Raw genomic sequence first — 27,876 nt, 5'->3', positions numbered from 1 at the left:
GTAATTAAAGAAAAAGTGGAAGTTCACATACAAAAGTGACAATAATGATCTCATCTTTCTTTTCACAGGCCCAACAGTGAATTAGAGGGTCTGCATTAGTATGTGAAACAGCCATCTCCTCAACTTTCTAAATTACACTCTGCTTTGCACATTACTGTGAGCCCAATGGGAGCGGAGTTTGTTTAGCTCTGCTCCAATGGGAGTGGATGTTGTTTGAAGGCCTGCCATTTCAATCAGGCTTGTTGTTCAGCTGTTGTTGTCTTTTGGGGAACCTGGCCAGGCTCGTCGCCAGGGGGACACATGTGGTTCATCACGCCTGTAATTGGATTTGATTTAGCGTTCTCCACTTTTTCCCTATGTTTAATTAGGGGACTGTGCCACAGAGGACCGTGAGTGAGTGCAAAGGAAAGCAACATAGACCGGAAGAGGCAAGGACTGACACAGAGCCCAAACTGAGGTTGCATGGTGATTAGTGATTTGGGAAAAGTGGGCAAAGTTAATTAGTATATATGGGTATTTGTCAGTTTACAATTAGTTTGAGTCCTACTCGAGGGGGATGGAAGCAGTTGTATACAAGCTTTAAGTGACTATATTTGAGACCAGCGTTTTCACCTCGTGTGCATGTGTGCGTATCAGTTCCACAGCGAGACCAAGGGAGGGAAGGGGAGGGAGTGATATACGTGAGTAGCTGCATCGATTATTACATGGCCTTCCTCTCAGGGGGAACCATGGTCAGACCATTTGTTTGACAGGAAAAGAGTGGGGGAAGTCTATTAGCGTGGTGCCTTCATGGACTGATGACAGGCAGCTGCGGTGGCAGCGGCCAAGCCCATTGGGACCGACCTTTTCACCCCACCCCCAAACCCCCCTTTGCTGGTGGCTGAGGCAGGGAGAAAGGGGGAAAGAGATAGCGGGAGATGTGGCTAACAACACTCCCAAACCCCCAATGGTACATTGAAGGTCAAGATCTTTGTATGCCGCCATATTTTATCTAAAGGAGCGGATGGGACAGAGGATTGGTGAGAGAGAAAGAGAAAAGGGCTCAGATAATGGTTTTCACTTTACCCTTTCAGTATGTAACCGGCGAGGAAACAGAAACGGCCTGGTAAGGTGAGAAAGTGTTCAATTTCTAGTAGGAAATTTGTGTTAAAGCGGCACAGTAAAGTCTGCTTTTTGAGAATCGTATTACTCAGTTATGTTTCCTGTTAAAGTGACAGTCTCCAGTTAAAGGGAGAGAATCTGAATTAGTTCATCCCGTGTCCCACGCTAAACAACCTACTTTTATGTTGCCACAAAGCACTTACTAAACCATCTGCAAATCTTCGTCAAAAGCGTAAAATTTAAGCATCAATTAAGCTGGACATTTATTAGGGCAAAAGATGTTAAGTAAGCCCAGCCGCAGTTCATCTGATTCCATTAAGTCCCACTTAAAAGACCTGCATGCTTGGGCTGGTTTGACATGTCTGAAAGAAAGAGCTCTCCGCTGCTGATTTTGAAATGTTTGTTGTAGAGACACTACATTCTGTAAGCATGTATTCATCCATCGAAGCGAAGGTTATATTTGAGGAAGTAGATTTTAAATAAGTTGAAATGTCATCAACTCAACACAAAACTAAGTTATGAAATATGAATGTGGCGGATTTGTGGTCAAACTTTGAAACTTGCTGTAAACTAATTTAGCAAAATTATTTAATCAGTATTCAAGTATAGGACTCAATAATAAAACCCCAGATTTGATCTGCTAGAAGTCAGGAAATTACATATTCAAGCACAAGGCCACGAGGGAAGAAAAAGGTAAAACTGTGTGAAAAAGTTAATTGAACAATTAAATAAGGACAAACATGATGATGATTTTGTACCATAAAAAAGGGGCCGCAAATCGTTGGTAAACGCCCCCCAAAATCCCTCTCATGCTTTCATTCTTTTTTTCTTTTTTTTCCTGTGCGTTACCTGAAACTCGGAGTTTGGAGCGTCATATGTTAAAGCTTCATTAACCGGCGAGAGGTTAAATTTCATTGCATTAACTGATAGTAAAGAGCTGCAAACAATTATTTATGGGACAATTGTGCAGATCAACACTCGCAGCGTTTTGAGCATCATACAATCAGTCAAGCTACGTGGCTTCCAAAATTTACTAAGCGGCTTCCCTCCTGACTGCGCAGCTGTGGCCTCAAGCTATACGGCAACACTCGCTCGCTGCCTTCACTGTCATGGATCAAATTTGGGAACTGATTCCAACTTATTCAAACCCCCACCCCCCACCCCCATCCACCCCACATGATTGTCCAATCCCACGCACATTGCCCTGAGCAAAGCTTGAGTTAGCAGCGCCACTGTTTTTTTTTTGTTTGTTTGTTTTTTTTTATCTCTGCACAAAACATAATTCAAAACTGCCTCGTTGTTTTCCGCCTGCCGTCATTCCGACATCCCTCTGCCCTCCTACTGTAACCCTCACAACGTGAGTGGCAGTGGTTTGCCCACAGCATTACACTGTAATCTAAGTCTGCCACTGAATGACCATCTGAACAAGATAATTATTTAAGCTAGGCAACCATCAGCGCTGGCAGACCACAGAGCATTCAATTGTATGCTCTTTGGTGGAGTGGGAAGGGGAGAGAGAGAGAGCGAGAGAGAGAGAGAAAGAGAGGGAGGCTCTGCTGTATATTTCGGTAGAATAATCACACTGCAGTTGCTTGAGGCTTTTTATTTCACATCTTGATTTTGTGCTGCGTTTGTAGCTATATGAGCCTCAGGCAGCAGACTCTCACTATATATATGCATAAGCAGCAGAGAGAGATGGAGGCTGCTCAAGCTGTACCGTGCAGCCGCCTTTCATGTACGTGCACAAGTTTCCTCGTCACGTCTCCAGCCATTTCAGCAACTGTCACGTCCTTGGCTCTCCCTGAATCTGTTGTTACGGTTGCATGTGGGCTGTGGGCGGAAGGCCACAGAGATGAGTCCATTCCAAGTCCTTGACTCCTTGAAAAACCGTCAGAGGAGTGAGATTGATTTATTTATTTATTTTATTTTTTTTGTCTCTAGGGTGCAATTTGAGATTCGAGCGTAAACACAGTAATTTTCATTGCAATTCTGAAAGTTCATGTTGTCTGAAAAGACATGACATAATGAATGAAAGTGAGTGTCTGTCTTGGAGACGCACAGACTAAATTGCCATGGAGTCACGTAAAGGGCTGTTAAGGAAATTGAGTGATGATTGTACAATTTAAATGGCAGAGAAAAACTACAGAGTATTTGCAGGTTATTGGAGTGAAGAGAATTTTTTCAGGGAGCGGTTCTAGATGATGTGCCAGGCCTGAGGCAGGACAGACTCTGACCAGCTCAGCTGTCCAAGGTCATTCTGACAAAGATGGTCACTCTCTCCAGTATGAGCATAAAATGTTTCGACTCAGGTAGCATCTTAGTATCGGCGTCGCTAGAATAATGCAGCAGCTTTTGCCACTGAATTGGTATTCAGGTCAGTTCTCTTCTGTTGATTGAGTTTGATTAGCTTTCAGATCGACAGGACACTGTGACACGGAAGAGTAATGAAAGTAATTTTCCTCAAAGCTATCCCTTTTTTCAGATCAAAAAGATCTGAGAAAAAAAAAAAGAGATTCAAGATGTTTTATAAAAAAGCAATGAGTTTCTCTCCAGTGAGACTGAGGCAGCCACCACGATATACTAACACACACACACCAACACACTCACACTCACACGCATAGGAAACCATGCAGAACTTGTTACCTGATGAGAATTTTCCTATTCCCCTAGATTTTCAACACCTGGAAGAATTTAAAGGTGTTGGAAACTAGTGAGAATACAAGAGATTGTTTGCACTTTTTTTCCTTTGTGAGGCTCTCTCTCTCTCTCTCTCTCTCTCTCTCTCTCTCTCTCTCTCTCTCTCTCTGTTTGTGTGCGTGCATGTGTGTGTGTCTAGACTTTAGCCCCCCAACTCTTCCATAGCCAGCCTGTCATAGACTGCTCCGCTCAGCACTACTGTAATATCCACTCATTCTCTTCCGATCCTCACACACACACACTCCCTTCTACACACACACACACACACACACACACACACACACACACACACACACACACACACACTCATTCTCTCTGTTCTGTCCCTCTGGCCAATGCTGAGTCAGGATATATGGCGACCGAAAGAACAGACAAAGAGCTGACAACACCAGGTCGTTTGGCTCGTGGAGAAAGGGCTGCACCGGTTGACAAAATTTACAGCTCAGCGGCCGTGGCGCTTATGAACACTCCATGAGGCGTTTTCATTTTGACATTTCCCTCCTCCTGTATTCATCAACAACAACAAAAGACATAACCCCTCTGCCCTTCCTCCTGTCATTCACATGCAGCATCTCCTCTATCTTGTCTTCCTTTAGCTGTGTGTTGCCGTTATTGTTCGAGTGAGATGAAATAAAACGGGAGAAGAGGCCGTTTGCTTTTATGCCAGCGACCCCAGCAGTCAGTGCTCCCTTATCTCATCATTGATTGGTTGCTGGATTAGCCACCCGCTCTGACCAGCGCATGGTATTGACAGGCTGCCTGTCACAATCAAAGAACCCTCGAAGCCAATGAACAGGACACAATAGACTCCGGGCGAGGGGGGGGGGTATCGATGCCGACCAGGAAACCCGTGAACCTCAGATGAGTCTTTTGGCTGGTGCCACAGGACGTCATTCTCAGGGCTCTTATCATTTGAGTGTGTAAGTCACGATGTATGTGCTTTATTACTTTAAAACTGTGACACATGGCTCATTACTCATTTCAAAATTAATTCTGTTTAAGTTATTACTTCCCGCGAGGAGTGCATTCATCACACCACTCTGTGAACCACCTCTGTGTTACACCCTCAAAATTGCCAATTGCATCCTGCGTGACCTTCAGAAATGAGGATAATTCAGTGGTTTCACCTGTGTGTGTGTGTGTGTGTGTGTATGTTAATGATCAGGGAATCCAAACAAATTTAATGTCCACTTTGACCCATCTTCCAGCTGATTTATCTGTTGCGCTCAAGCTTCAAACTGTTCCACAGTGAATCTGAATGCCACGTCAGCACGGATGTTCGGATGGATCCGGTTGGCAGATGATGGATAGGGAGTCCTTGTGAAAACGGTTGTTATTCAGCCTCAAAACACTTGTGTGATATTGGGTATGACATCCGCTTCGGGGCATAAAATTAATTAAGTTGAAGGCCTTAATTTCGTCACTATACTCGTTGGAATTTGCTAGTTTATGATTATAAATCACAAATTGAAATCCGTGATTCCCTGCATCATAATCAGGAAGTACAGCATTTTTTTTTTTATATAAAAGCATGACACGTGAACTGAGATGACAATGACCTCATGGAGCAGAGGCAGAGTGGCACTAACGGTTGCTCAAGGTCAAGGCAGCGAAGGCTTTTGAGAGGTTGGACGCACATCTCCTAGAAATCCCTGCAGCCGGAAATGATGTGTTCAAGTGCAGCGTACCAGGATTATGGCGCTCCCCTGTCTGGAATCAAATCAAATCAAATTTAACTTTATTATCCAAAGGAGGAAGTTCATTTGGTCAGAGGTGCATACAGGGGGTGAAACAGTGCAAAAAGGTAACAGTGCAGAAAATACAAATTGTAAAGGAATAAAATAAATAAATAAATACATTAATGCTTTGTGATGCTGCTTCCAGCATGCTTTCTACAAAAAATACATGGCATTTAAATGTAAACTGAAGTCCAGAAAACTTTATCAATCCTTTACATACAGGTTTACAAGATTCCACTGTATTATTAGAAGTAGTTCATCTTCTTCTCATCCTGTTGGTTGAAAAGTTCAATTCTAGTTAGGCTACTATTTTGCCCTGATTATGAAAAACACAAATAAACAGATAGCAGTGGGATTTTATTTACTATTGAGTTTATTTTTATTTTATTCTTAGCTAGAGTAAATAAAAACAGAAGTGATATTCAAATTCTTGCAGCCAAGAATGCAGTGGAGAATGTGAGAAAGAACATTTCTCAGTGTGCACTTGTGTGGGTTAGTGTGCGGGTTGGCATACTAATGTTTGTGTTCATTTGCCTTCATCGCTGCTATTTTTAATCGCGTTCATCCTTTGTGTGCACACACTCTACATGTTTGTGGGCTTTTCTTTCTGAGTCTGGTTCGCACGATACGTTGAGTGTGTGCTCCCTTGTGTGTCTGTGTGTGTGTGTGTGAATCTGTGTGTGTGTATGTGTGTGTGTGTGTGTGTGTGTTTGTGTTCACGCTATCAGCTCCTTGCGATCAGCGGTGTGTGTTTATGGGCTCTGCCTGGCTCCCGGAATCACGCCGGGTCGTCAGGCCTCTCTGGCGCGCTGCTGCCAGTCTGGAGCTGCAGATAAAGTTCTGGCCTAAAGGAGAGAAGGCAGGCCACATCCACCCTCTGTCTACTTAATCCGCCCTCTCTCCCTCTCATCCCCTCCCTTGTTCCCTCTCTCCATCTCACTATCTCCCCCCCATGCTTACCACCTCTCAGACCTGTGTCCTTCAATACACCACACTCTGTCTCATCGTTTCTCCCCCCTCCCCCCTGCTTTTCTCCTGCTGCTCCCTCCTTCTGCCCCGTCTTCTTACATTTTATTTTTATTTCTCTCTCCATCTGCCCTGCCAGACCAATTCAACATCAGCCTCTCTTTCTCCCCCTCTTCTTCATCTCTCTGTCTCACTTTCCCTCCATTTTTTCTGTGGTTGTGTTTTTTGTTAATGTTGTCTCTTCACTGTTGCTAAGGTCTCTGAAAATACCCGAAATTTGCATATGCTCTTTTACACTGAACTGAAAACTAAAATAAAAACTATAAATAAAAAGGAGAAAAACAAATATATTTAACATAACCCAACAAAAAAATGTTTTAGAGATATTTGTCATATTGCTTGAGGTGTATTGTATATTTGTAATATTTTTAACTCAAGACCTGAAACATTCAAAGCCTTCAATATGTCAAAATGTTCCAGTCAAACAGGGGAAGTGGGAGCTCACACTGAGAAAAGAATAGATGTTTTGTGTGGGTTTGTATTCGAATACAAGGCATCCAATCACAAAACATTCATATTTTATTGCTTAGTAGTCTGTGTTGAATACAACGCCATTTGGAAGGTTAATGGCAACTACCTTTGTGGTATATTGGATAAGTGAAGACTTGACTTGATGTGACATTCATTTTTTTTTTTTTTCTACAAGCCTGTAGATAAGACAGTGTTTTTTTTCTAAGTTAAAAGCAATGTTAAAAGCAAGCAGGGACATTTCCACTATCAGAGACATTTAGAAATGCATTTATTGCATTGATAATTAGAAAAATAGGTTGTGCTATTGCCTGTTAAGAAAAGTTCACCGTTTTCCACGCCATTCCATTAGTGGTTAGATCCATTTTCTACCTTTCAGACTGCCAATACTTCTTATTTATTCACCACTATGAAAATCCACTCTCAGACACCTGAGGTAATTCTTCACATTTAGTTTTCTTTCTTTCTTTTTTTTTTCTTTTTTTTTTTGGTGTTGCAGGGGTATTTTTTGAATTTTTTTTCCATGATGGTACATTCAAAGAAACTCAGAAATCTGAACTTTGAGAGGCATATGTCAAACTGCCATCTTTTTAATGCAAGGAGCTGTCACTTTATCCTTTTCCCAGTGCCCATGCATGCAATGTTCTTGTTTGACATTTGCAAGATATGCATGCTTATACAACAACTTCTTGCACCACAGTCGCCATTTAGTTTACATCTGCTTTCCCGTGAGCTCATGTGACGTGAGATCACATGAGGTGGTGCACTGCTCCCTTTGTTACGATAATCTTGATAACATCTTGAAATGTTGATGATTTCTTGTAGCATGTTAGATTAGAGAGAAGAAGATCTGTCAGGTTTTTTCTTTACGTGTGTTATGCAAATCGATTTCAAAATCAGTTAAGATTTTAAAACTCCTGTAGCCTGTGCCTACCCTTAATTGTACCACAGGAGAAGAGTTTGTGCGCTATTACTTTACTACTCAATAAAGCAATGATAAGTGTCTGTATTTTTCAGTGGAGAGATATAGAAACATACGAAAGCAGTGGTGAGTGGACTTGAAATCATTTAACTTCAAGGACTTTAGTTGTGTAGTCACTTTTTTGTATTTATCGTTGGCTTCACTGACATCAACGCTTCTTTCTGACTTCTCTATGAACTCAGCTCTTTGACTATTGGCAGTCTCTAGAGTTGGAATGAATCTCAGATGATAACACACCCCAAGCCATGCTTAAAATATGTAGGTTTTTCCAAAAAAATGAAGTCTTTAAGGACAGTATTCCCTTCGCTTGCACACTGCTTTCCTCGTGCCGGTGCAAATCATGAACTATCTGGACAGTTTTTGTGCCAATCCAGAACATATTAGAGATAAATGGATCCAGAGAGGGATACAATGTCAGATCTAGTGGGATTGTTTACTTTAATTTGTGAGCCAAATTCATTGTGTCTCTTTGTGCCCAAATATCCAGACACGGATTCTGTCTATGTGAGAATGATTGTCCTCTGCCACTGTCATTAACATTTGCATTTCAATAGTCCTTGCTTGATTGAACACCAACAGCAGCATAAGTGGTTTGGCAAGGGCAATTTCCTTTTTGCTTCAAAACAAACATTCATACTTACTGATGTTTCTATTCATCAGACTGAAGACTGACATATTCTCTGTTGCTTTCATTTTGTCTGCTGGAAAATATTGCGTCTGCATTTTGTTTTCAATATCATAGCTTTCCTTTAGGTCATGCTTGCTTTTTTAATACCACAGTATCAGCTCTAGAGATGCAATCAGTTGGTTGGTTCAGCACTTTGGTCCAGATTGAAATTTTTCCAAACACTATTGGATGCATTGCCATGAAATTTTGTACAGACGTTCTTGATCCCCAGAGGATGAGTCCCTATGATTTTGGTGATCCCTCAATTTTTCCTGCAGCAGCCCAAAGCTGTCTGTTATCCACCAAAATACCTCAGTCCTTCAGATGGATTGGCATAAATTTGATACTGAAATTCATGGTCCCCAGAGGATGAATCACAATATTTTTTGTGATCCCCTCGACTTTTCCCGCAGTTCCTACGGCAGCCCAAAGCTGTCAGTTATCCAGTGAAATATCTCAGTCTTCCAGATGGATTGGCACAAAATTTGATACTGACATTCATGGTTCCCAGAGGATGTATGCATGCTAATACCCTAAACTAAGATGGTGAATGTAGTAAACATTTTACCTGCTGAACATCAGCATCAGCGTGCTACTGTTAGCGTTCCACTCCAAGGGCTGCTCTGCCGAAGTAGATTCTTAGTCTTGTTTACCACAGCTTCAGTTTCTCTTTCCACTCCAGTTGTTTCTTTTCATGTCATACTGATGTGTGATGAGGTTACACCTTTTGGAAATGACTCGAGGACTTACAGTCTATACACTAATGCGCTTTTGCACAAACACAAAATGGTGTCAGCTTTGACAAAAGGTCACATGTTTCATCTTTCCACCCTCCACAAGCACACACGTCTCCTACCAGAGGTCGTGCTTTCTGACCACACAGTGACAATAAGGAACTGATGTCAGGGCAGATTTCATTCTCCGGGGTTTGTTACGGAGTGGTGAGAGTGTGTTTGAAAGGGGAGGTGTGTGTGACATCAGTATGGCTGATGTTCGTCTGTTGTGCCTCTCCTTAAAGCCCCTCCAGTTACACGGCACTGTGACTGCTGTGTTTCCTTCAGGTGTCATTGTATGCGACCGTCATTATCAAATTTGACCCTTTATTATTTCCGTTTACTTAGCCCCACATCTCTTTTCCATTGCTCTCTATATATATCTGTCAGTGCATGAGGCAAGGGGAAGAAGTGAAGCAGACAAGAAATATATCACAGTGTGAAAGACAGGTCTGGATAAATAAAGAAGAGGTGTACTCAGCCCTACCCAAGAGGGAAAGCTGGAGGGAGACAAGGGAGGGATTTTTTTCTCCCCTTTTCCTTAAGGCAGCTGTCAAATTTTGAGAGGAGGATGAACAGGGGAGAGAGAAGGTAAAAATGAGTAAAAGTTGAGGTGAGGGGAGAGGTGGGTTGTATGGGTGACAGCATGAGAGGGATGTAGTCAGTTTTGGTGAGGGAGATGAGGATGGACATGTGTACAAACATAAGTAGAGTCACTGAGCGCAGTCACATGCACTGACTAAAACATGATAGCTAAATTGCAACGGTAATATAGCCTACATGACAGTGTAACTCCAATTCTATATATGGCTCTAGACATGTGCATCACCGCCAGATTTTTCCTTATTTAGAGAGGTTTTGCATATCATTCTCGCTGGGTAAAAACCTCATAACCCCAAAATGCCAGCTTTTCAGGAGCTAAGAAATAAAGCCTTCATTTTATTAATTAGTTTTGAAAAGGTGTGTTAAACCCAACGGCTATTTCCTCAACCTGCGGAGGAGCTCTGAATCGCTCAGTAAAAGTCAAGACATGAAAACCAAAATTGCAATAACAAGGTTTTCGCCTGACAGCCATGATATGTCAAATTCCCATATATTTTAATAGGCCCTCATTTACATCACACTGTCAGGCCTCTTAAGTGGATCTATTTTAGTCCCAACTGCACTCAAAATTGAAACCTTGAAGATAGGGAATTAAATTTGGGCATACTGGTGTGCCTAAAAGTATTTGTCTTGATCTGACTTTATTTGAGTTAACTCCTTTAGACCAGCATGACAGCTCATGCCCTCATATCTGTACTGATCCGGCCAATCAAACACCGCAGTTTTATTTACAGCAACAGAAAGCAGCGAGGAGACTAAAATTAAAGCTTTTTATATGACTTCCTCCCAAAAGAGACAGTGTTTCAATCCGTTCTTGCATGAAGATTAAAGCTAAAATCATGCCTCTATACTCCTAAATGCATGTCTATTATCTATACCTGACAGTTATGCAGTATTTCTAATTTGTTGGAATCAGTTGCACCAATGTATCTATGAAGTAGAGCTCAGAATAAATTCACAATAATGCTTACAAACTGCTGTTTGTGTGGTTAATCTGCTTTACAAAAAAAACAAAAAAAAAAACAGTTTAAGCTTTCAACTTGGCCATTTGTATTTGTAACAAGAACATTGGCTGTCATCCTTATTTGTTCATAATTATCTTTGAATGAGAATCTACTTGGAAAACTCAGTGTTTTAGACAAATCCAGCTTCCTCTACTATGGGATTACCAGTGCAGTCTCTTTTTCTGGTTTATTAAAGGATTTCAGCTGAGAGACGAAAATGTTCATTGCCAACACCGTTGTGTATTGCATTACTTGCCTTATTCTAATATTCATTTTTACACACATCTATGGTTCTGCAGCGGTGCAACGCATCAGCTTCCAAGAACTCTAGATAGATGCGTTCATTTGAATGTAGCTGCTGATGTTGAGGGACCTACTGTAATGTTTGTGTGTAATAACTGGGGCTTTAATGTCAGTACTTTGCTAAATTACAGTGTGGAGGAGTGTTTAGTGGGCAATGTCCAATAGAGCATGTGTTTGTGGCGTGGTGCACTTATTAATCCCCTGAAAAACTGCAGAGCTTTTCCAATTTTCCAAGCAAAACAGCAAAGCTACTCTTCATTACACAGCCAAGGTTGAAAACCAAGGTTCACTGGTTTTACTTTAGAAAAAAAAAACACCTTCTCAGGACAATAACATTTAAACAGCAATTAAACTAACTGTGACTGAACAATTACCTTGACATTTTACTTATAATTGCCAATCTGGTACATTCCAGTGTGAATGAAACATTTTCTAATTTACTTCAGTGGTCACTGTTTTCTGCTTTTTGTGTCATCGTGGACAAAGTGGAAGAGCAATCCTCACTTTGAAATTTTTTTATTCAGTGGAGCATCTAAAATAATTAGCATTTATGTATTTTAAATCAGCTGTGAAATGGCTGCACACACACATGCACGCATACACACACAGACACACACACACACACACACACACACACACACACACACACGCCTTCTCTTCTACTGTATTTCTTCTGTTTTCTCAAGAGCAGCTCCTGACTCTATCCAGGCTGAGCCTTTAAAGCCCAATCTGTGATCAGCGTACGGTGTGTGTGTGTGTGTGTGTGTGTGTGTGTGTGTGTGTGTGTGTGTGATCAGCCACTCACTGGCTCAGATCTATATGTTCCACATTGGAATGCTGATGGTGTATTTGAGCCTACGTGCCTGCAATTAAAATTGTAGCTCCTTTTATATTTGAATTGATAAATTTAGGGGAAAAACACTGCATAAGCTAAAGATCATTATGTGTTTGAATGTAATACTGAAACTGACGCTGTGAGAGACTTTAAACTGTAAATACACAATAAACTCAACCCAACATAAGGCGAACAACTGCCAACAAAAATCAGTCACACTTACATAATCATGTTTTACATCATTTTGATTGAGCATCATGTCTGCTACAGTGAACTTACATGGTAATGTGGCTGAAACGGGTTTGTTTCCCAGACGCTAAAGTCAAACTGCAGCACTGCATCATCCAGACACAGCTTGCTCCTGGTCAATAGCTGTGTGTGAAAGGTCAGCTCTTCTCTGTGACCCCGCGGGTGGTACAGCTTCACCGCGGACACGGTCAACTTTAACCCCTGAACCCCAGCTGAGGTGTGACATGTGTCAAACAGACACAGGGAGAAAGGTCACACAAACCCCCACCCACACACACACACACACACACACACACACACACACGTGCACACGCACACATGAATTCATGTTCCCTTTCAAGGTCTCCGTGTGTTTCTTGGTGACATGATGGATGATCCATGAGTGGGGCATGCTCAGTCGCTGAACTTGCCGATTCAATTTTTCCCCCACCTATACCATCATCCCAGACTTTCAGTGAGACCCACAGGTGTGTGTGGTGTGTTTTCACTTGAAATTAAAGAATAAATAAATGATGAGCTGTGAAACCTGCAACCCTGTGATGAAAAAGTCTACTGTAGAGGAAAGGGCTGCCTAGTATGTCAATGACTCCTCCAACCTAAACAACTTGTGATACAACCCATATAGGAGCGAACTGGCTGCAGACGCGCTGGTACTTTATCGTCATGGTAACCATCATAGACATGCAGTTAAGGCGGCGGATTAGGTTCAGGAAAAAACAGTGGTTTGGTTTCTTCCTTAAAGTTAGAGGACCTTCGTCGTCATGGTTACAATAATAGATATGTTAAGGATGAGGAAAGGTCACGGATATAAGAAGCAAAGCTGATTATTGGTCACCTGTATCAAAGTCCTGTGTTTTGTCAACCCATCCAACCACCCTAATCTCCACCTGCCGTTCTTTCTCTATGTACTACGTCACCTGACTTTCTCCTTTGCTCCCGTCATGATTGCTACAACCCCTAGAGGTCGCCTAACAATTAAACATAACTGTGGCTCATAATTAGCTACTTGCACTTCTGAGCTATAGGTTTTTTTTTGTTTTTTTTTTTTACTTGAGAGTCTCCAGAATGACGTCCTGCTCAAGATTCCCTATCTTTCCATCCCTGTGAGCATATATACTGTCCACATAAAGATGTATAAAAATTGTAGGCCTGTACCTGCAGCGTCAGCTTTCCCTGCCTTGACTCCTGTCTTCCCCTTGATACCAAGCCTGAAAAACAAGGAGAGGAAATAAAGAGAGAGAGGAGATAATGAAATAAATACCCTGCCTGGAAACACTTCAAAGAGAGAGGGAGCTCCTGGTCTACTGCAGCTAGAGAGGGAAGAGATGTTACATAAAGAGAAAAGATTGGGAGATAACAGCAACCACCACCTCCTCCACAGGCACACACACACACACACACACACACACACACACACACACACACGCACAAATAGATTCACACAGGGAGGAAACATTAACAAAGTTTGACTGCTTCTTAGCTGGATAGTTAAGAATCATATTTTGTGTTTTGAATCACTGATCAGAATTAGTTAGTTTTATTTCATGGGTTTCTTATTAGTCTGAACACAAACAAGTTATTCCACCACTTCAGCCACGTAGTGCGGATGAAAAAAATCTGTCAGAGCTGAGCAAACCCACGATTCACGTTTATATCTGGTGTTGCACAAGCATAGGCTTCTACTCACATCATGCTCACATGTCACTACATTTATTATTCATATATTCGTGTAATTGGCGCATGCAGGCGGACGGAGGATATGCCCATTTTAAAATATTCTCCCATGTCCTCAGGACTGTGTGTGTGTGCATGGGTATGCGTGTACATGCGTGTGTGTGTGTGTGTCGTGCCTGTGTGTATTATTGCATGTGAATACAGTTGTCTGAAACACTGTCCTCCCCTCTGTTGTTATGATTTACACACACAATCGTACACACACGCACACTCGCGCACAAACAAATTCAATGCATACTGTATGTTTGTATAAACAGTTGTCCTTTATTCATAGATGTTTGTAGCAAAAGTCTGCCTGATGGATGGTTTTTTCCATGCACATGCACACGAACACACGAACACACACTGACTAATGTATGTGGAACGGCACAGTATACATCAGCTGTCAAACATGCACAGAGACTCACAGATACATAATCTTGCCCTTTTCACTCCATTTTTCCTTTAGCTGTAACATTCCTGGTGAGACTGACAATAAATTTTGCTTTCGTAGTTTTTTTTTTTTTTGTTTTATCCCTCGTCCCATGGCTACAATTACATTAAGTACACTATTGCTTTGTGTGACATATTGTCTTTTTTAATGAATGTCTCTCCACGAAGCCAAATCGCTGCTCAATCAATGCGTTTTGGAACTTAAAAGCTTCTTTAATGCCCTCTAGATCCCATTCAGATGACTTAGCTTTTCACATGAAGCGGTGTTTGGTGATCTTCAATATTTTAGTCTCAAATCAAATTCAGGATCAGGTTTTGCAGCAGGGGGGTATCTGGGTGGTGATGTGCAGCCGTCCCTATTTATACCAGCGGGGATCAATTGCTGCACATATATATATATATATATAATTTGTTTGCAAGATTTCCCTGTAATGCTGTCGCAGAGGAAACGGAAATCTCATTTGGTTGGCTTTTTGCATGCACTTGCTTGTTTGATCAATATGTTTTCTTATTGTTTTAACCTGCATACTGTAGCTGCTGCATCTGAAATAAAGAACACAAGTTTATGCATCATATCATAGATGCTTTTACGTCTAACAAGTTCATTAACAGGTTTGTTGAGTGTCTCAAAAATAAATTAAAAAAAATTTTAAATAATGAAATTACTTTTAAATGTTTCATTTATTTTTTCTTTAATCCTGTAATTAATAGTCATATTTTTTTAATGAGGTAAAACTATTTTCTGAGTCAGTGATTTCATATCATCGTTATTAATGTGACAAACGCATCTCATCTCAAATTTTGGTCTAAAAAAGACTTTCCACTTCAAGTATGCTGCATTTTATTTATTTTTTTTTGGGGGGGGGGATTTTTTTCCCCTTTTACATTAAGCTTTTTAAACTTTGTGTAGTACAATTCACAGAAGAATACTTACTGAGTTTCCATCCAAGTATTCTGTCTGTGTCTCTGCCTCCATACCATACATCTGTGTTATCTTGAGGAGAGAAAAAAAAAGAAAAAAGCTGGTGTAAGCTGATCTGTTGGCAGGGACATGCTGCAGAGGAAAGCCGATCACCCTCTTCCTCAGTCTGTGATTCTCTATTTCACAATGAAACTCAAATTCCCTTCAGGCCCAGCACAATACTACACGGCCTTTTTCCAACTCCTTATTGGACGACCCCCCACCTCACACACACACACTAAGACACAGATTTATGCAGATGTATACATGCATACACATGCCAGTGCGTTTTATGCACAAAGGGATGGTGTGCTCTGCTTTCAGTTCAGTGGAATATAACTGTGCGCATGTGTGTCACATCAGATCCTGTCCAAAGACTCAACAGATGGTGACATTTAGTTTTTCTTTTTTTTTCTTCTTTCCCCACCATGACAACAAGGTTAAGGGTGTGAAGACGCCTGAGTGGGCGTGTTGGGGTTTGCAGGGTCAGGCTTAACACATGCTTCTGCATCTGCAAATCTTTGTCCTGTGAAAACACTTTGTGGCTTAATTAAGGCAAATAAAGGGAGACAAAATTTAGTTTTGAATGCATTATTACCACAAAAGATGATAGGAAAAAGGCCCAAGGGAGTGAGTAAATGTGTTTTATTGTTTTGTTGTGGTGGTGCTGATGAGAGAAGATGACACTAAGAGAAATTGTAGCCCATCGAGATCACAGCCAACAGAGAAATTAGGATTACAGTCATATTAGCCAGTTAGCTACCTGACGTTCACCACTGTAACCTGCTAACTTAGCCTAGTCATAAGATAAGTATTTGCTGGTGTAGTACAAACAGATGGAAAGAACCAGCTGAAACTTATCTTAATTTTCTATCATGTAATTCTTTGTAATTCTATGCTATACATATGCGCAGGGTCAACATGGAATTAAAGTGTGTACAGTAGACGTCTCGCACACGTCTTCTAAATGCAAAGGGTATAAACAGTCTGAGTACGAACTCCACTTACAGTAGCACTGTAATTGTTGTATTAATTTGATCCTGATATAGAAAAACTGCAGTGGTAGCTCAGTCTAGTTTTTATTACAATAGTGACAAAAATCCTTTTACAGTACTTGTTGCATATAGTTTGACCTTGCCAAGTAACAGCCTACTTAAGCACTCGTGAGGATAATGAGTTTAAACTGAATTTGGCTCCTGACAAAGGTATTCCTGTGCTGTAAGAAAAGTCTCCACCTTACAGCAGTGCAATTTTTTTGTTCTGTTTGCATTGGATTGATGAGCCATGGTGTGAACTTACTGTAAAATTGCAAAGTCATATGTCAGTATTATACAGAGGTGGAAAAAGTACAAAAATATTGTACTCAAGTAAAAGTACCAATACTTTGATGAAATATTACTCAAGTAGAAGTAAAAGTACTCATCTGAAAATGTACTCAAGTAAAAGTAAAAAGTAGTTCATTTGAAATGTACTTTAAGTAAAAGTTACTTAGTTACTTTCTTTGTGTGGGGTGTGAGGGTAGTAAAAATAGGACAAGGGGTCAGAAATCCAAAACTATTTTGTTTTTAATTAAAGAACAAGTGTAACAAATGTAAGTGCAATAACAACAACTTCACAACAACTGAACTTCTTGTTCAGTTTAAGTAGCAGCTTAAAGTTAGTTGAGCTCATCCATTTAGTGGTACAACATTAAACATGCTTACTCTCACGTTTTCTCTCTCACCCTCATCATTTGTCACTGTTGGTTCTGGCCATTGTTTTACTGTCTATGGGTCTGGTGCGTATTTTTCCCCTGTAGGTTGAATTGTTATTTTTACTCAGTAACGGATAGGATTTATAAAGTAACTAAGTACAATACTTGAGTCAAAACTTACTCAAGTAAAATACAAAATACCGATTTTAAATTGTACTTAAAAAATACAAAATACACAAAAAAAGTATTCAATACAGTAACGTGAGTAAATGTATTTCATTACTTTCCACCTCTGGTATTATATTATGAAATTCTATTCTGAAAATGTTTTCTGTCACTGAGGCTTTCAGCAACGGCCTTTTAGTGAACATTTAGTACAAATACAATTTTGTACAGTAGTGCTGCACTTGGGGGACATGTTCACATGGGACACATTGCAATTATCATTTGTTCTATTTAGTGCAAAAAAAAGAAAGAAAGAAGAAAACACTTAACTTGAAGCCACCCTGTAAGCCACTTTCCATTACTTCCATTTCCTTATCCTCATCTCCAGCAATTGTTTACTCACTCATGTGAAATTAATGGGGCTCATTATCAATATCTCCTTGTGAATGCAACGCCAATCAATACTGAAATTCGGGTTTGGAACATATTGAGTAATCTAATAATTAGCTTAAATGTTTTTTCCATTGAGTATATTGAAAAAAATCCTTCTGCTCTAAGTGTAAATATATTAGTGTACAGGCTGATAAATGAGATGTAATTTTCACAAAGCACTGTGAGATGACATGTCAATGAATTTCTACCACAATATCACATTACTAATGGCGTTGTCATTTCTTCTGTTTGTTTATTTAGTATGGATAATGGCACAAACAGCAGAGTGAAACGCGGAGCTGATACTGACGTTAACAGTTGCCACTGGGTTTTATAATCTCCCAGAAAATAGCTTCCTGATAGTGTTGGCAGCGGTGGTGGTCATTTCAGCGCTGTGTTCATATTCATAGCTCACGCTGTCTGCTTCTGTTTTGCTGCTGATTACAGATGTTATGGCTCTCGTAGGGAAACTGCAGTTATGAAGTTACTTATCAGCAGAAGTCAGTCTCCATTGACACCATAGAGAAGAACATTTTCTCTCTCTGCTTCCTCCATGTTGTACTTTCTTGAAGGCCACTTTCTTGAGGGCTCTTTCATTCTCCTGCTGGTCAGCCGTGTCCTCGCTCAAGCAGTTAGGTACACATTTATATAACTTCTTCATGTTCTAATGCACTCCAAGGGCAATTTTATAATGAAGTGTGTAATGTACTTTTTTTTATGTTGTCCTACCTTTAACCCTCTTCTTGCTCTTTTTGCATTTCAACTATATTAACAAGAGTGATTTTGACCATCCTCAGACAATGGAGGCACCTGTAGTCCACTGTGCATGCTTTCGTCTTGAAAGCAGTAGGGGTGGTGAACTTTGATAGTTTTGTGATTGGCTTCAAATCAGATTCTTGGTGTTACGGTTCGATTCAGAATCGATTTTTCGATTCAAAACCAATTTTTGATGATGCTAATTTTAAAAAAAGAGGCACTATAGCTTCAGTTTCTCACTCCATTAAACCAGTTTCTTGTGTCCAGAAATAACTGGCAATGAGAAATGAAATGAATGTGTAATTTCCTGACCAACATTCCTGCCTAAATGTTATTTTGTTCTACGTGCAGGCATAAAAGGGGAAAGAAAGAAAAGAATGAGCAGTGTTCTACTGTGCTGTCTCCAGCAGTGAACACTGTCTCTGCTAAGAGTCATTATAGCCATCTCATTATTATCTACAACGCCACATGCACACAGGTCATTTGAAATGAAACTATAGGTCGGTTTCCTTCGTCTGATCAGAGTTGGCCTAATATTAAAATGTGATGCAGTGGATGCTTGAGTTCAGCGCTCCACTCCGCTAACATCAGTCTCTGGCTGATGCCGTATGATGTATTGACAAAATACTTCACTTTCAACTTGCAGTGCTAACTGGTGAGTTTTTCAAAAAAAATGAGCCCAAGTGCTTCTTTGAAGATAGAATACAAAATAACATAAAATGTACACCCTCCATCCTCCTGTGCCCATGTGCTTGAGCCGACCTTTTTTGTTTTGATGACCTAATGTTATTAACGATACAGAAAAATAATTAAAGAGGAAGAAAAGTAAGTGTAAGAACAAACAGAATCATCCAGGTGATCAAGGTAATTTCATTGTATTTAGGTCTATTGTGGCTGCTAATGCTGCTCAAGTTCCTGCCTCTCTGTATTGTGATGTTGATCGTGTCATCTTAGCAGTGGTGTGCTGTCAAAGCAAGCAAGGCCAGCAGTGCTTGCCCATAAAGCTAACAATACACATCAATTGGAACAATACTGAAGAAGAGGCGATATCTCTTCCTTACATCTGATCTCACAACAGCATTCTGTCCCATAAAGGATCTGATGCCGGTTTACATTCATCATGTCATTTACTGCTCACTTGTGGCAGCAGCAGGGTGTTAGCTTGACCTCCAGCCGTTGGACCTATTGTTTTTGTGATTTCGTGGGTAGCTTCTACCGTTCTGAGATCAGTTATGATTGTGCAAGCATTACATACATGCGCAGACGTGTGTGGAAACTTAGTGTCAAGAGGCAGCATTAGCAAGTAAATGAGCAAAATACACTGATTTATCATCTCTGTGCAAAGTCTGCTGTAAGTTTGAGGAGTTTGAGACGGAATATTGTTGCACAAATAGCGCAGCTCCTTTCAGGAATATCTCTGTACGTAGGTTGTGTGCGCACAGTGGCCAAGAGAGAGAGCGATGAGGCTTGCGACAAGAGCAGAGAGTTAGCTACTTAGTTAGCTGTTAGCACTGAAGCTGTGACCGTAGCAGTAAACGTATGCGCACTTCAGGCTGTTCGTCAGTCATAATAAATGCTATGACTCCTCAAGACCAAAGTTCCCACGTCTCCCCTGTGCTTCCCGAATGCAGTCTTGACGAAATGAGCCAGGAAATGTTGAAACACTGAGGCAGGAAAATGCAGGATTCTGCATTGTCACTGGAGTGTGTCATTCTCAGGTAATGGTAAATTTTTTGCTTAGCTCTGCTTCCCTATCTGTAAAAGTCACCGCACCCCGCTGCATCTTAGCTACACTGACATACATCATACTGATCTTCAATACCCATGCATATCATCTGTTGATCCACTCCTCTTTACCTGATTTAAGCATGCATAGTTAATCCCTTACACAGTTTCATCACACACATTTATACCTTGTTCTTCAATCCGCACACATGTCACATGTCAAGCTGAGGTGAATGTGTGAATATGCAATGGTGTAAGAGTGTGTTTGTGTGTGCGTGTGCGTGTGCGTGCATGTGGCGTATGCCATAGCTGGAAGACAAAATGCCCTTTGCAGTGATGGAGGGATTTAGTACTGTGCTGTCTCTTTTCACAGCATGAGATCCTCTCAGCTTGCCTGCCATTTGTGAATAACTGATAAGGCAAAGTGAAACACATTGACTTGATGGTGTGCCGGAGTGAGCTTGATAAAAGGACAAACAAAATACTGACTTCTGAAATGTCAGCCGGGCTAAATCGGCTGAACAATGTTGGTCCCTTGTATTGGTTTACACCCAAATGATCTAATCCAGATAAAACACTTAAAACAGAGCTTGGTTGTGAGTAGATATGTGTAAATAAATTAAGTTTGCCTTTGAGGAAGGCTTCTTAGGGGGTGGGGACCAAAGATGAGAGGGGTATGAGAGTTTAGGACTTTACGCTGCAAGGCAGAGAGAAAGGAGGAGGAACGCTGTCATCACTTGTTAATCAGCAGCAGAGAGAAACTCCAAACACTTGGTATCAGGATATATAGTGTTGAATTTTTGATGACGAGTTAGCATTCAAACGGGTGTGGCTGTGTATGGATGCACATGGATTAATTAGTGAGCATGGCTGTGTGTGTGTGTGTGTGTGTTAGCTCATACAAGGGTGACATGCTGATCTCCTCTGAGATCTGCAAATGAGAGAAATACTCCACATCAATAAATTAGGCAATACCATTCTCTGCCACAGTGCACTTAGATGTCTGTACAAAGAATGAGAGATTAGGGTGGAGGCAGAGAAACAGAAAGGGGAGGGGGGAGAGGGAGATAAGAAGTGGTGTCAGGATTCTGTATCGAATCTCTCTTGAAATGCATTTCCCAAAACAGAGGAACCCTACCCAGGGATATTGTTAAGTGTAGTGCCCACAAGCTATTTTACTCTATTATTCCACCAGAACAAGAAAGTTTACTGGAAGATACTTGTGGTTCAGTACATGAATATCTATTCAAATAGTCTTTTGGAGCTAATGTCCATTTTGAAATAGTGACCACTCTTGATAACGGAGCATCTTACACACTTTCATTTAATGAATGTAATTATATCATGGATGAAATACACAATACTCGCTTATGTTCTCTTTGCCACGGGCAATGTTAAGAAATTGGGAGTCTGGGGTCTTAGCAGATACCGAAACACTGAACAGTGGTTTGAAATAGAAGAATTATAAGTCTTCTGACAGATTTAGTTGAATTCATGATCACATGACTGTCACCTCAGCTCAAAGGTGTGACTCACATATCCCTGCATCCTGTTTCTGGTCTGATTTTATTGTGAAAGTCCTGCCCAGAAGTTGTGATTCATATCTTTTAACACTTCAACACTTCTTTGGGATGTTGGTGTTTGCTCATAATGCTGTCCTTTGGTTACAAATTGTGTCACATTGAGTATTCATTTGGACAGTGCTGTTATCTATTCATCAGGTGCTATATGTACGTATATGTATTTGAATTTGAAAGTTCAGTTGCTGCTAACCAGCTAGACACGCTTTGTGTTTTCCTGCCTGCGGGCAGGGCTCTTGTCTCGTGGACGAACTAGAACTCCACTGTCTTGCAGCTATTGACAGTAGTTCTTGTTCTGTTCAGGTGGGGAAATGGAACATTTGGTGCTACTCAACCTTGGCGATCTAGCGGGCTAGCTGTTTAAACACTGGGCTGGTTAGCAGGACTGAACTTTTAAAATTGAATATCTCAATATAGCACCTTTTAATGACGCAGTCTGTATGGTTCATGGTAAAAGTCTGATTTCTAATCATTCTACATACTGAAGTTTTTCTTTTAATTGTGTTCTTCTCTTATAAGTGGTCAGTCAATATAACTATTTTTCTATTTCTAGGTTTTAATTTTTTCAGTTTGAGAGACCTATTTGTAGCACAAAAGATGTTTTCTGGCCTTATTGACTGGAGTGATAAGAACTCCTTAATTGCCAGCACAAAGAAAACACAGGAAATCACTTTTAGTTTATCGCAAGAATCATCCACCAGCGATGAATTATGATCATAATAAATGAGTTGCACACAAGTATTGGGCGGTTAATGTGGACTCAACTGCACACCGTGAATATTAAGTTCAGCAGTGCATTTACTTTCTCTCAGTGACGGGATCCTTAAACAAAGTCTGTGGGTATTTTATAATTCAATGCAGTTGGATTTCAGTGCAACTAGAACTGAAGCTTTTTAAGATTCTGTGTAAAGATTGTGAGGCTTCCAGAGACAGGCAAATGGAGAAGAATTTAACAGGTGATAGTTCCCGTTTGTCTGTACAATGAAGAAGAAAGTACAGTAATAAATAGATATAAAAAAATTTTTTTATGAGTCTGTTTGAATGCTGAATAAATGTAGAGCAGAGCAAAATGTCACGTTAAAAAAAAAAAAGTTTTATGGCAAGAAATCTTTGCCTTAAAATCTGTGTTTTGTGACGTTTTGCAGAATTTCTTCACTACATGTGGAAGTATAGCATTTAAGACACAATACAAAACTTTTGAGCAGACATTAGAACTTTAAATGTATCATGAATACTTAGTGACACAATCTTATCTTATTTGGCGATGATGATGCTTTCAGGGCTGTTGTGTTATTTTTAAAAGTATGGTGTCCTAGTGCTGCTCTGTTTTGCATGAGTTTTACAGTGAGGACAAATATCAGATGAGTCACACTGTCACTTCACTGCATTAAAGAATGAAGAGGGAGCCGAGAGGACAGGGAGCAGAAAGTGAGACAGGGAGTGAGGGATATACATATTTTGCCATCCTTGGTGATAACATTAATGTCAAGGTGGGAGTGGGAAGGAAGACATCAAAGCTAATGAATATTTATGGTTGCCCACAGTAAAGTGCTGTTTTGGATTGAAGTGGGACAGAATGGCCTCATGAAGACATCACTTTAGGGCCTACTCTTGCACAGACTGTGGGTCTATGAATATTCATTGTTCATTGTCCCAAAAACAATTTGCTTAACGCTTTTGACTTCTTTTCATGCGTAAAATATGCATAAGATTTTACCTATGCATGGCTTGGCCTATAATGCTATCTATCTTTACTTTGGATAAATCAGTGACAAGAAGAAGATTTTTATCCTGTGCAATAAAACGAAAATAGAAAGTATTGTATTTGTTCTGAAAGCATCGACATGCTATCTCTGCATCCCCCAATTCTGTTAAGTGCCAGTGGGAAACCATAAACTCTATTTGCCATATAGAAAATTGCATCACAGTCCCACTCTGGATTTCTGGATCTAATTGTTCAGTGACACATTGTTAGCAGGACAAGCGTCACCGGCTGCGGTGCAGTCTGCATGGATGTTACCTCATGCTGTATTTGTTTGAAAGTATGTGAGTGTGTTCAGGTGGCAGAGTCTATAACCCCATCATATGCCAGAGCGCATGATGTCCTTGAGCATATTTCACAACATGCTACATTAGCCTTCCCCCAGCCCAACTGTGCCATGCATTTGTCAAAGTGTCACCGCAGCCAGAGCTAGTGCTCTTTAAAAAGCTTTTATGTCATGAGTTCTGAGTGACAAATTTCAGGTGAGAATCCTATGTAGAAAAAACCTAGTGACAAAAGGGGTAGATAAAGGCAAACAGCTTTAGCTTTGATAAAAGCTAAAAAAAAAATGCATTTCCAGGTCAAGAGATAGGGTGTTGCTATGGCTACTTGTCTCACACTACTGCCAGCTCCTCCTAGAGTAAATAGTGCCTGATGAGGAACAATGCCTATATGTAGTGTTGTCTGCTGTGGACTAATATACAGTAGTATTCTACTGTATATTAGTGTGCGCCTGTGCCTTTTTTCTTTTACTACTGGTTTACTGGTTTAGTAGCACTCCACTATTTATTCTGCTCAGCAAAGTGAACTACTGCTTAGAGACCTTCCTATGACCTTGGGGTAGCAGATTTAATGTCTTCAAAAACCAGTCTATGTCCATCAAAAAAATGTGTGTAGGTGAATCGTCCTTGAGCATGACAGTAAACCATTTTATGCCTTGTACATCACTCTGACTTAGCATCAGCAGAATGCCTAAAACCTAAAGGAGATTTTTTTTTTTGAGAGAGGAATTATGCAAGTTTTGCACATATTTTCATAATTCTTGTTTAATTGCAACAATTCTAATGTTCTGCTCCCTCCTACACCTCCTGCTCCATCCCCCTAGCTCTCATTAACAACTACCCCCTATAAGTCCAAGAGCCCTATTGGGACACCTCTTGACACATGAGGTAAGCACAGTTCCTGGCTTCTTCTCCAGGCCCTGTGGAATATGTGTCCAACGCTGGAGAGGCTTAACAGACTCATATAAATCCTGTGAAGTACAGGCTCAGGCACACGTGTTTTATATAGAGGCTTTTTGTAGTTGCATCACACATTAAGTAACTTTGATTGAAGCTAATGGGGAGACCAATTTCAGACAACCAGGCAAGAAATGGATATATTGGTGTGATGAGGCGTGGTGCAGGTCAGGTTAGCAATAGCATGAGTGGATTTTCTGTTATAATTGCTTCCAAATTTCTGTTAATGTAACAGAAAACTGCATGTCTTGTCTTAAACCCAAAAGTCTTGTAGTCTACTCCAAAGCAGAAGAGTGTGTTAGTGTAAGAATAAAATAACTGTTTATTTTTTAGCATTGTTAGCTAACTAGCTGGTACATTAATTTAGCAAGGGAACTAATGATAAAATACCAGCCACTGCTAATGTTAGTTTCTGTGTGGTTGAAAATGAATAAGTAGCACAGTGCAAATGTTTAACGAGAAAAAAAAAAGAAAAGTTAAACCATATATTAAGAAACTGTGTGGTTTAACACTCCAAAGAAGTACATTGGTGTGAGAAAGGTATGTTCACAAGACCAGGGCCTCTTTATAGCATTTTTAGCTAACTAGCTACAATGATAATTTAGCAAGGGAGCTGATGGTAAAATATCATTCGCTCTCAATTCTAGTTTCTATGCAGTTAAACCAGATACAAACAAACACTGTGTAGCCTACATAGCTCACTTATAATAAAGTACATTTTTTGCAAGTCAAAAACACCAAGGAAATGAATCATATTTATCAGTTTTAGCCAAATGGTTCACATTTGGAAAAGCACACTCTGTGACACCTTGAAATGGAAAAACAATCAATGGGTGACCATGAGTAGCGTTCATGAACTGGTGTTATATTCTGTCTGTGTCCTTGTCTTTCTGTTCTTATCATATCACATCACTTGAAATCATAGCACTCTATATCACCCTGCGACTCAAATTATGCTTTTAAAAAAGGTATTTGTGGCTGTAAGCTTCGATGACAAATTACCGGTATGTGTTTTTTGGAGATAAGTGAGCAGATTATTTCTTTTGCATTTGCTGTATTTCCATCCATTGTCTTCTTGTTTTGTGGCAGTGTGTACTAGTCTAGTAACATATTGCTAAATGTTTCTTATGTTACAGTAGAGCATATGTTCAATTTCATAGCATAGTGATGTTTTAGAAAAACTTGGGCATCATGTTACAAGGTTACTGGTAAAGTGGTGCAAACATTTCCCATACCCACACATTCTCTTCAAAATGCATTTATGCAGAGCCACTTGAGAGTCTCAGGTGATGGAGCAGACACACAGGGCTCGCACAAATGTAGTGGGTACTGAAGTAGTTTCAAACAAAATACTAAAACACTATGTGCTATATATGGGTTCTTGTGTCAGCAGTGTGTGTGTGTTTTGTACGAGTCAAAGTCAGACTGCTGGCAGACCCTCACTGTGGCGGTGATGGTAATAGTTTGCCAGAGCCTTGGGGGACCTGCTCAGCAGGCAATGTTGTGTGTGTGTATATTTGTGTGTGCGCTTGCGTGCATGTGCCAGTGTGTTTGTGTGCACCTATCAGCAGGAAAGGGTAGAGCATACCCAACAATACATGTCTCAACAGCCAAGTCATCAACCCTTTTAATCCAGCCCAGCAGGGATGTGTTTGTGTTGTCAACAGTGCATGTGTGTGTAGACCTTCTGCCATAAAGCTGGTTATGATATACTCTGAGGTGAAGCAGACATGTCCAGAAATATCCCCAATCAGACTTGATTGTTTGGTCTAGACTTTTACAGATATTGTACTGTAATATATGTTGCCTAATGTTGCATTTGGAGATATTACCCCACGTGTCTAATGTACAACCCTCTCTCCCCCATCCTCTTTTCTCTCTCTCCCGCTGCAGGACGAATGTCATAGGATGAACACTGCTGGTGGGGTGTGTCTGTCTGTGCTGTCCTCTCTCCTGGCCGTGGCTGGGGCCCTGGCTGCTGTGTCTGCCCTCGCTCTAGCTCCTCTCTCTGCCCTGGCTGAGGCTGCTCATGGGGCTGCCGATGGCATCCCCAGGACCGGGGCAGAGGGGGCCCCCTCACCCATCTCCGCGCCATGCTCCAGCCTTGTAGCTGGGGTGCTCTATGGGTCTTTCTCCCTAAGGGAGCTGTTCCCCTCCAGGGTGCCAGGCTGTTCTTGGTCCCTGGAAAACCCAGATCCTACCAAGTACTCCCTCTACCTCCGCTTCACCCGCCATCCTGTCATATGCCGGACACACTCCCCCATGCTCCTCTCTCTTGACCACCACCTAGCCAATCAAAGCTGTCCCCTTCATTTAAAGTCGGCCAGGAATCAGGATCAGGAAGTCATTGATCTCTGTGGCAGCCAATCCAACTCAGATGGACCTTACTCCTTCCTACAGTTTGATAAGAACTTTGTCCAACTATGTCTAACGAGACATCCAGCTGCTGATGAGCCTCAGGTAACCAAGGAAGTGCTGGAGCTGAGACTGGTAGAGGTGTTACTCATCAATAACGAGAACTCCAGTCAGTTTACCTGTGGCGTGCTCTGCCGATGGTTTGAGGAGTGTTTACGCACAGGACACAATGGAGATCAGGAGGTTTCCGATGGCGACGGTTGCGGGATGACCCAGACAGGATGTATCTGTCCAAACCACAACATCATGGCGCCACCTATTCCGCTGCTCCCGGAGACACCCCACAGCTTCAGCAATGGTTCACTGGTTCCTGATGACTGCTGTGTCACCGAGCTGCATTCCAATGATGCAATCGCCATAGCACCCAGAGATGTTCGACAAGGTAGGATTATTTTTCTGTCAGATTATGAGCTGGTGTTTCAGTGCTGCTTTCGCCATTTTCAGTGCATTACACATGAGCACACGTCTCTGCAAGAAAATATTATTTATGCCCTTTAAAACAACATGGAACATCACAAACTTCCAAGGCACTTGGT

At 40.9% G+C, this 27,876-nt stretch overlaps 1 protein-coding gene across 1 annotated transcript in view; it reads left to right on the top strand.

The window, feature by feature from the left end:
* Window positions 1-27,876, top strand: part of adgrb2 (adhesion G protein-coupled receptor B2) — a 209,161-nt gene that overhangs the window by 37,223 nt on the left and 144,062 nt on the right. The window contains exon 2 of the mRNA XM_022746950.1: window positions 26,819-27,722. Coding sequence (XP_022602671.1) covers window positions 26,834-27,722 — 889 coding nt within the window. The 5' untranslated portion in view covers window positions 26,819-26,833. The remainder of the gene's footprint in view (window positions 1-26,818; window positions 27,723-27,876) is intronic.

The sequence above is a fragment of the Seriola dumerili genome, unplaced genomic scaffold (genome assembly GCF_002260705.1).
Source record: "Seriola dumerili isolate Sdu_G_001 unplaced genomic scaffold, Sdu_1.0 BDQW01000110.1, whole genome shotgun sequence".
NCBI classification, from domain to species: Eukaryota; Metazoa; Chordata; class Actinopteri; order Carangiformes; family Carangidae; genus Seriola; species Seriola dumerili.
Note: the sequence above shows the minus strand (reverse complement) of the source record. Positions and strands in the feature narration are given on the sequence as shown.